The 10,970-nt window shown below is 41.9% G+C and overlaps 1 protein-coding gene across 2 annotated transcripts in view; it reads left to right on the forward strand.

Moving 5' to 3' along the window:
* Positions 1-1,179: 1,179 nt before the first annotated feature.
* cep70 (centrosomal protein 70) overlaps positions 1,180-10,970 on the forward strand; it is a 25,840-nt gene continuing 16,049 nt past the window's right edge. For both annotated transcript variants that reach the window (XM_079494364.1, XM_079494365.1), the window contains exons 1-6: positions 1,180-1,415; positions 2,078-2,177; positions 4,604-4,727; positions 8,269-8,449; positions 9,979-10,154; positions 10,921-10,970. The exon at positions 10,921-10,970 is cut by the window's right edge and continues 10 nt beyond it. In XM_079494364.1, the coding sequence (XP_079350490.1) occupies positions 1,407-1,415; positions 2,078-2,177; positions 4,604-4,727; positions 8,269-8,449; positions 9,979-10,154; positions 10,921-10,970 (640 nt within the window). In that variant the 5' untranslated portion in view covers positions 1,180-1,406. The remainder of the gene's footprint in view (positions 1,416-2,077; positions 2,178-4,603; positions 4,728-8,268; positions 8,450-9,978; positions 10,155-10,920) is intronic.

The raw sequence follows: 10,970 nt of genomic DNA on the forward strand, positions 1-10,970 counted from the left end.
AATAGCAGACCTACAAGTTCATAGCGCGCCACTCGGTGGCGCGCTATGAGCTTGTAGATCTGCTATTTTTCAATAGCTAAATTATAACAATGTTTAAAACACCAAAAGGGGTTCCCGCCCCAAAATGGGTTAATGGTTAATGTGGTTAAACGCTAACGTGACATGGATGCGTTCCAGGTCTCAATGGGTTAATGCCTTACAACGTTACAGTGAGTCACAGGTTCGAGTCCCGAGCTTAACCTTTTTCTACACATCACTCCCTGCTTCTATCAATAGAGGCAGAAAAGCTCCAAAAATATCGTTAAAAATGTACAATTGTGCACCTGTAAAACTGTCTGTAATATGTTAGTTAGTCAGTTTCATTTATTGTCCACGAGTGGAAATTTGTCTTCGGTCTCAAACAACAGTAAAAAACAACACTTACACAATTATTTTCATGGCAAAAATGCAGGACAACAGTGGCAAATACATTAAATACAAATCTAGCGAGACACTAGTGCCTTAATGGCATTAGGAATGAAGGATTTTTTAAAGATGTTACGGTTATCTTTTGGTACTTTGTACCGTCTACCAGAGGGAAGTAGTTCGACCTCCCTGCAGAGTGGATGAGATGGGTCATTTGCTATCTTGACAGCTTTTTTTCGAATACAGTTCAGCATCTTCTGAATAAGCGAGAATCAATAAGCCATAATATCATTTGTTTTCAAGAATTTAACTGTAATTATTGTGTAAAATAGTGGTTTTCAAGCCTTTTCATATCAAGGCCCATTATTCATTCGGCATTTGAGGCACGGACCACCATTTGATGAGATTTAGCCTCAAAGTGAAGAATATTTTGATATTGTTGTATGATGTCCACAATTCCATGCTGTAGGCCTATTGATGTGGTTCCATAGGAGAGATAACATGAAAACATTGATCAAAAATAACTAATTCATTCTCTAATTGTGTAGACTTCTTGAAAATTAACTAATGCAAATGTTTAACAATAGTCTATTTGGTTTCATTTTACACTCTCACGAGTTAAACATCTATAACGGTCCATTTAGATTCCAAGGGCTTTTCTTTTTTTGAATATTCAGTATTCAGTTATTAGTGTAAATGTCCGCCAGTCTTTAAATAAATAAATACTGGAAAATGTATGCCCTCGTCGTTCTGAAGGGAGGCGGGACTGCGGCGCTCCATTGGTCAACACCCGTGACGTCGTCAGTTTGAAACCAAACACGGAAGAGGAACAAAACAAAAACCATAGACACTTATTTCTGCGAAATTAACGAAAACTAGCCCGTCTGTTTGAAGTGACAACAATGCGATGTTTGCATGCGTGGATGTTGTTCATCGCTCTCTTAGTTTGAACTGAACGTTAGAAGGTTTGCAGATATTTTCCTGTGCAGCAAAACAAGACGATGGACGAGGTAATAATAACATTTATCGTTCACAACACATGAGCGTCGTCATGTGTTGTGAACCATGGCTAATTTACTGTATGTAGCAAGGACAATTACATTTTTAGCGAATGGCCATTAACAACAGGCATCGACCTCAATCTAACACACAAATGCCTAATCCTAGATCATATCCCCAAATGCCCTTTGCTTCCGTTGCATTAACGAAGGCATTATTCCTAACCCCAACCTGAGTTTGTTTTATTAGTTTCCCACGGGTGTAGTGTCACACACACACACACACACACACACACGCACGCACGCACGCACACACACACACACACACACACACACACACACACACACACACACAGTGACAGAGTGAGGAGTTGGGCGGGGGGTTGCAGTGATGCGATATGACTCTCCAAGGAGGGTGATCTATCAGCCTGCTCCTCTTTGGTTTACATTAGAATGATTTTTTTTCTGGTGTAGTAGTAGTTACACCAAATACGGACAAGATGGACAACAAAAATACACATGCTGTTTTACATGCAAGAGACAAGACATATACATATGTGTATCTGTGGACATATAGACAGTTCCAGGTACAGTTTGTTACACAGTGGACTGACTTGTGTGTTTCATTTGACATGTTCATGTTTTTATGCTTTTGTTTGAACTTGTTTTTGTAGCAGGAGCAGACAGAATGGGACTCCGTTAACAAGCTACTCCAGCATCATGGGTTTAAGCCGGTGTGTTTCACTGATCCTGTGGAAAATAAGAACCTTGCAGGTAACATTGCAATATGCATTCTTAGCAAAATAACAAAATAAATATAAATAAGCTCAGTTGAAATGATTCAGGTTATATTTCATTATCATCAGTTCTCTACCGCTGCAGTGGTTCTCAAACTTCTTTTTTTTTTCATGTCAAGCAGCACCAAGTTAAGATGTATTTGTGCAGACCACCCATCTGAAAACATTTTGTCAGGGGACCCCATATATAACACACATACACACACACACACACACACACGTGCTTTATTCAAGACAATTCTTTTACATTTTTTAATAACCGATCTAATATTTGTACTGCTATTTTCAAATAGCCAATGTGTATATGACACGTGTGGTTACAGAGATATTGATGCTATATTAACACCTTTTTACTGGGACCCCCCTCAAGGACCACTGTGGTCACCGGACCCCACTTTGAGAAGCACTGCTCTACAGTATTGTATTGTCCATAGTGAGGTATTATACCATGACCATGTAGAACTAAAATACGTTGTGATTAGCTGACAGGAGTCTGTTAATATTGATTGAACACCTTAAACTTAGGGCCGATTCATACTCCTATTTTACCGCTGTTTCGGCGCTGTAGTGCCGAAATGATTTCGGCTCTTCAGAAATTTTCAGTAGCACCGAAGAGCCGACTTTAGGACGGTACCCGCCCCCCCCGAACCTCAAATGACGTCACATTGTAGGCTCTACAGAGCCGAACCGACTTTTATTCGGCTCTAAAATAGGAGTATGAATCGCGCCATAGTCCTCCCGTCAACAGTTTAATCACCGTTCTAAATCAATTCTAATGCCGTAACCAGGGGGACGGTAATAGACAAAGCTGCAGCTGTTTGTTGGACTAGAAAGTGGTTACTAAGACAACACAACTCGGTTTGTTTCAAATATGAAAGTAATGAATAATCTATTTTGTTCTTCTGTACATGTCTATAATTAGTTTAAATGTATAATATGGAGACACCTGGTGTCAGCATTGCAAGACTGGTCTATATACTTCACATTACACCTGCTTGCTATGTGTTGTTATGACCTTACCATAATACCACTGTTTCTTGACTTGACACAGTTAGTTTTTATCGCAGCGATTCCTGAAACCATGAGGATATTGCAATTAAATAATAAGAATGTATTGATAATGTAGCATAACATTAATCTAAAGACATACAGTAGCACTTCAGACAACCATCCTATTAACAGGCATTAATTAACAATTAATAAGATAAGACGGTATTCTTTCTTTAAAATCTTGAAAAACAAGTTTTCATTGTGGAACCTAAACTTAAACTAAGAACTAAGTCATTAAGACATGCGAATCCCTTGACTCCTTCAAAACCGCGCTCAAAGGGCACCTACGGATGGCTGCAATTCGAAACTGGCCCCCGTAAAATCTGAATCCCCCCCCACCGCCCCCCCCCTTTTCCCCTCACTGTATGTTTCTTTTCCCTTTTAACCTCCATTATGATGAATTCCTGTACTGTTCTTTGTCTATATAGAAGTGTCTATTTGTACGTCTCTAAATGTTTTGATGAATTGAACATGGTGGACCCTGTTGTAAACAAGTGTAATGCTTAATTGGGTCGTCCACTCACAGTTAACAGCCTTTGTATTGAGTTTGTGCTTGAAATGTACTGTAATTCTGCAAACTGTTAATAAAATTTTCAATCAATCAATCAAAACTACTTGGTACTAAAGTACGGTATACTATGTTAGTTCCATTGATCTGAGCCGGAACACACGATCCATTGATTGATCATTAAAATAAGCATGCTCTGAAAATGCACAAGTGGACGCTTTCAAGATATTCAAGTGAGCCCTCAGCCAGAAAATATTGGGAACCGCTGCTTTATTGTTTGTAAATGTATGTTAAATGTCAACAAACACTTATTGCTACCGAAAGTCGCAGTTAACTATGGAATCGCGCATTTCCCGTCAGTGTGTTGGTCACACCCCAGGTGAGAGAGCACGTGGCAACACGTGACATCATCAGGGATGGAGATACCTGATGTCATCAATTTTAAGCCCTGATGTCATAAATATTGGCCAGCAACTCTACATCTGACCTCAAACCCTTAGATCTCCATATATGGAGCTGACCTGTTCTGACATTCCATATGTTGATCCTTCCCCGTCCAGCCTGGCAGCCGGCGAAAACTAGAGTTCTTAACGGGCCCGAAAATTAAGATCTTACCCCCCCATGCCAAAGCGCCAGCGCTCGCCCAGCAGTCTGCTGTCACCCAGGCGGATATGTTGATCTAACCCCCCATTCCAAAGCGCCAGCGCTCGCCCAGCAGTCTGCTGTCACCCAGGCGGATAAGGGCGAGGTCGCTTCTCGCCCTAAGGTGTCTTACTGGTGTATTGTGTCTCTGTGACAGTTATAATGAAATTATTGATCCATTGTTTTTTACCGTTAAACCCCAGATCTGGTTCTCCTGGACAAGGACACGGCTGGTGAGATCAGGGCGACTCTGAAGACGATGCTGGCAGACTCTGAGAGACGACAAGACCTGATCCAGGAGCTGATCCAGTCCAACAATCAGCTCAAGTAAACACGCATTCGCCACTTAAACCCTGGCATCCGTATTGTGGGGAAAGCTTTTGCCGAAAATAGCAGATTGACAAGCTCATAACACGTTGCGAGTCGCGACGCGCTGTGAGCTATTAAACACTTATTTGAACCAAAGGGAAATACTTACCCTACATTTTAAGAAACCTAAATACAACAACAAAACACATGTTTATTCCATACTTACAAATTCACAATTAACTTATTTGGCCTAATGGCAGTGCGCATGCTAAATGTGTCAGTAATAGAGCGTCGCAGTCCCGCCCCCTTTCATGACGACGTCAGGCCCATGAAATGATTCCCAATGCATTTTTCCCATAGACATTTCAGTACAGTATTTATTTAAAGACGGTTACGCCGCGGACAAAGCCAACTCGAGTTGGGACAACTCATGACAATAAACACAATATTTTGGACCAAACAAATAATTACAAAGAAGAAAAACAACAAAAGTGTTGTAACCTGCCGTTTTTTCTTCTTTCTAATTATTTGTTCGGCCCAAAAAATTGTGTTTGTTGTCATTATTCGTCACAACTCGAGTTGGCTTTGTACGGCGCTTAAAAGGTCTTTTTAAATAAATACTTTTTGAAAAGTCTATGAGAAAAATGAACGGGGGATCATTTCCTGGGCCCTGGTAGGGGTCGGGACTGCGACGCTCTATTGGACCTTCTTCCAGACGGCTTGGCGTTGGACCCTATAGGAGCCATGGCGTACACAACTAAAGAGTAAAGGTAGTTGCACACCGGGCGCGTTTTTCCGAAAACCGATGGAGAAACGCCGCTAAAAATCCGAAAAACGAGCTCGGTGTGTGGAGACCTTAAGGCTTTAGTGATGCCTGCCTTGTTTAGATATTCTTCATTGGTTACCCGTTAGTTTCAGAATTGATTTTAAGATTTGACTTATGACTTTGAACCCATTTTAGACGGGAACCCCTTTTGGTGTTTAAGCATTATGTTATACTTTAGCTGTTGAAAAATAGCAGATCTACAAGCTCATAGCGCGGCACCGAGTGCCGCGCTACCAGCTTGTAGGTCTGCTATTTTTGAAAAATCGTGAAAATGTGCCGCAAATCTTTGAATATATATATATTCTTTCCAGAGCCAAAGTTATTAACTTAAATCTTTGCTTCTGGGAGGTCCCTGGAACAACATATTTTCAGGTGGGGGTCGGCGGCCAATTACATATAATCTTGGGGGTCCTTGACATGAAAATGTCTGAGAACCACTGACATAGAAAAATAGTTATTTTTTTCAGAAAACTGTCATGATTTAGAAGACATTTGTAGAATCGTTCCCAGGTCAAAATGGGTTAAAGCTCTGAATGGCCAGGCTCCTAACTATGTCTCCGACATGCTGGAAACCTACAAGCCGGTGCGTACTGTACACTCAGATCCTCAGACAAGGCCCTCCTGGAGACCCCCCACAGCTCAGCTCGTCACAAGCGGGGCTTTTTGCAATCCGGGCCCCTCAAGCTATGGAACGCCCTACCGGTTGTCGTGCAACGTGCAAAATCGGCGTCATCTTTTAAATCTCTTCTGTAAACCCAACCTCTATTAATTTTTGTATTGTTTTGTATATATCTGTTTTATATTTCTGTTCCTGCTATTTTATTCATTGATCTTTTTGTTGTATCTGCTTTCTTTTCACCCTGCCGCTGTAAAGCACTTTGTGACGGATGTCTAGAAATGTGCCATATGAATAAATGCATTAGGTGTTGAATTAGGTATCTGTGCTTGTGTGCAGCTCATAGCATGCCTGTTTAATAATGCAGGCACTGAGGTGTGCTGACCACCTGGCCTCCTGTCATTCAATCATGTTGGTATGAGCGGAGTAGCATAGCGATACGTCTCCTTCATCCAGGGCAGGAATGAGATCGCCACCTAAAGCTCAGGTAGTCTTTTTTGAAGTGTACAAGTTAAAAGGTCTTATACCAGTGGGGAAAAAAGTACTCATAGCGTGCTACGGGCTTAAGCTTGTCTGCTATTTTTTGAATCTTTGAATATATTCAATATATATAATATAACGTTTTACTTTTTAACTCAAATCTTTGCTTCTCGGAGGTCCCTGGAACAACATATTTTCAGATGGGGGTTGGCGGCCAATTACATATCATTTTTGGGGTCCTTGACATGAAATATCAAGCACGGTTTGACACAACATTTGTGTTGTATGAGGGGGAGGGGGGCAGTCGAAACACAGCCAAAGGCCATACAACAGCTTGTAGTCCAAAATGTTGTATCAAACCATGGGACTTCCATTGGAAATGCATTGGGGCGGCCATGACACTTACAACATTCATACAACAAGCATGCATCAATGTTTTAAAGGTGTGAGTCGCCCCCTAAAAGTGAAATATTTGCCTCTGAGATGTAATGGAGTACAAGTAAAAGTATTGGGGAGGAATTACTCAATTAAAGTGCAAATACCTCAAAATTGTAGTTAAGTACAGTACTTGAGTACAATAACAACAACTGGTTGTTCTTACAACATATTTTTCTTTCTGGTAAAGTAGCGTGAGAGAGTGATGCATCTGGTCATGTGGTTATAAATGGTAAATGGTAAATGGTGCATTTATATAGCGCCTTTATCCAAGGCGCTTTACATAGATTGTGCATTGCATTCACCCATTCACACAAACATTCATACACCGATTGCAGCGGAAGCCATGCAAGGTACCAACCAGCACATCGGGAGCAATTTGGGGTTCAGTGTCTTGCCCAAGGACACTTCGACATGTAGACAGGAGGAGCCGGGATTCGAACCGCCGACCCATGGATCATTGGACGACCTGCTCTACCTCTTGAGCCACAGTCGCCCACACAATAACTGTGCCACAGTTGTAATTGCATCACACTTTGCTGTGTCGATACAAAGGAACAGTGCCTGGGGGGGGGGGGGGGGGGGGGACGACGACAGGTGGTCTTCCTGCTGATCAGCTGAGTGAAACCCAGCCTTTAGGTTGCGATCTCATTCCTGCACGGGGCCGACCTAGATGTATAGCTATGCTACTCCACTCATACCAACATGATTGGATGGATGACAGGTGGTCTGCATGCCACCAAGCCTGCATTATTAAATAGACATGCTATAAGCGCTGCACAGGCCACAAATAGCTAATCCAACACACTCAAATTTCTATTGCGTCTTTTTGAGTGGCCCTTACGGAGCTATGCGTGTGGCTGACTGGGTGGGTTGGTGCGTCTGAGCACGAAAACAGCATGGTTGTTTTTCATCACCTGTGCGCAACCTAACAGACACACAAACACACACACGCACATATTAACTGTATATATGATGATTTCGGGTGTGCCAGGACAGTACAGTACAGTACAGTACAGTAGAGGGACCCCCACACGTCATTTCTCAACCGTTTCGGACGCGGGGCGGCTTACCGGAATCGGTCCGGAACCCTGAATGCGTTCCTGTGGGTCTGGAACTTCCGCTTGGTGGAGACAATCATTTTGCGGTTAACACATTATCTTCTCTGAAACCCCCCTGTGTTTCGTTTGTTGCGTGTGTAGACTGGAAGCCCAGGAGCACATGGGCCGTGCCGCCCAGCACTCCCAGAGGGTCACGGAGCTGGAGGGCATGCTGGACGGGGTCAAGGCCAAGGTCCAGGACCTGGAGGACCGCTACCTCGGCAGCGCTGTCCAGCAGCACGGCCACGTGCACCAGCTGCAGCAGGAAAAACAAGATGCACAGGTATTAACCCATTTAGGCCTGACGTCGAAATTTAAAAAATGTCAATAAAAAAAAAAGCAATAATAAGTGCTCAATAAGGACCCCAAAAAGTATATGTAATATGCCTCCGTCCCCCCATCTGAAAATATGTTGTTCCAGGGACCCCAACCCAGAAGCAAATAATTGAGTTAAAATGTTCACTCTGTAACAATATATATTCAAAGATTTGAAGCACATTTTCACGATTTTTCAAAAATATTTAGCTATTTAGCTATTTTTCAATAGCTAAAGCATAACATAATGCTTACACCAAAAGGGGTTCCCGCCCCAAAATGGGTTAATTATATTGTGTTGTCACAGGTTGGTTGTGCCTGGTTCAGACGATTAATTGTGGCAACAAATAATTGTGAACAACAATTGAACCCATTTAGGACGGGAACCCCTTTTGGTGTTTTTATCCTTCAAGACAGGACTTAGGTCTTAGGTCAGGATTTAGAAGGCGTTTTTAGAATCGGCCTCAGTCCTAAATGGGTCAATTGTGTTTTTATAGCGTAATAAAAAATTGCATAGGTCAGATATGACGAATAACTAAATGTCCAAAGGAAATTACTTGTTCATTTTCACGAACATTTTTCAACATTGAAACGATTATGACAATTATCAAAATAATTGCAATTATCTCAAATGATTAAGATTGAGATGATTATGTAATTATTGTGACACTTGTAGTGTGGAAGATTACACTCACACAGTTCAATACACTCACACAGTTTCCACAGGGCTACCCAGCAGCTTCACTAGCAGAGCTAGACTTTGTGATCGTCCGGCTCAAGGATGCCTTGATTAAAGTCATTGTGAAGTACAATGAAACACATTGATAAGTCGGCGTATTTACATGTGCAGCAATCATTCAATCATAACTCTGATTCAAGCAACTTGGCAATTATGCAAATGATAATTTCCGGGTATGATCATGATGTCACGCACACACCCTCTATAGCTGAACATTCGAATGGAATAGGTGAATATTCTGCAAAATTCTGCAAAATTTGTTCCGTTTAGGATATTAGTCACATGACACGTTATGCGTGGAAAGTGCTGCGATTGACTTGCTGACACAACCTGATTGAGTTACTGATTGAACTTAAACCATTTTGGGAAGGAACCCCTTTTGGTGTTTTAAGCATTATGTTTCACTTTAGCTATTGAAAAATAGCAGACCTACAAGCCCGTAGTGCGGCACTCGGTGCCACGCTACGAGCTTGTAGGTCTGCTATTTTTGGAAAATCGTGAAAATGTGGCGCAAATCTTTGAATATATTCTTTCAGAGCAAACATTTTGAACTAAAATCTTCTGGGGGAGTCCCTGGAACAACATATTTTCAGATGGGGGTCGGCGGGCCAATTACCTATATTTTTGAGTGTCCTTGACATGAAAATGTTTGAGCACCACTGAGGTTTTTCAGAAAACTTATAGGATTTAGAAGACATTTTTTAGAATCGTCCTCAGGTCTAAATGGGTTAAGTGTGATGCTCTTTTCCTACGTCCAGAGGAATTGCCAGGTCGTGGAACAGAAGCTCGCCAAGGAGACGGAGGCGGCGGCTCAGCTTCAGAGGAAGCTGTACTTCACCGTCAAGGAAGAGGAGAGGCGATTGTCCCGTCAGACGCAGGCCTTCCAACAGATCTACAAGAGGTCCGCTCGGCAACATTCCCCAGCGGACCAGCAGTAAGAACACGTTGGAATTTACAGTATACTTTAAATGTCGGTTTCTGAAGAACATCCCCATGAATCTGTGTCAAATTCCAGCTCCCAAAAGGCAGACTGTTTGTGTCACTTCTAATCAAGAAGACAGAATTTCATGTTATGTATCATTCTGTCTCTGTGGAGTACCAAAGTCCTGACATCACTATAGCTGGGTTGTGGAAGTCATTTCTCTATGGAGAATAAAATTGGGCCATCTTCGAATCGTCTCTTATAAGAATTGTGGTCCAAAAATAAATCAACTACACCTCCCTGGCCCGACAACTGATATTGTCGGGGGGAGGTGGCTCTGTATTGTAATACGATAGTCAGTCACTCATATTCGATAGTCTGTTTCACTTACTGGCGAAACTTCTAATGCGGCGGCAGTAAGATTAGCCTTTTCTTATATATCCATATGAGTGAAGCCGTCGGGGTATTTGTTTATTTTTTGGAACACAGTTATTATTTGAAGCGATTTACCTGGTTCACAAGAACCTGGTTCACAATCAGTTTATAGCCCCTGATCTAAAGTACAATTGGCATTAACTCGTTCCAGGTCATGTAATATTGTGATTATACCAGCTTTTAGTTGTTATATATATATAATCACAATATATTGTGAAGTAGTCTATGCTTCTGTGTGTCTCACTACTTCTTCACCCTGCATCTATATTTGTATTATATCTAGTTAGAACATGACATTCTTTCCTCGGTGGGTGCCAACATTTTCTTGTTCTCTTGTCTTCAGGGTGTTGGATGTCATTGATTTTTATGAGACACAGACGATTCAGCTGCGTC

Source organism: Electrona antarctica (genome assembly GCF_951216825.1).
Source record: "Electrona antarctica genome assembly, chromosome: 23".
Taxonomy (NCBI): domain Eukaryota; kingdom Metazoa; phylum Chordata; class Actinopteri; order Myctophiformes; family Myctophidae; genus Electrona; species Electrona antarctica.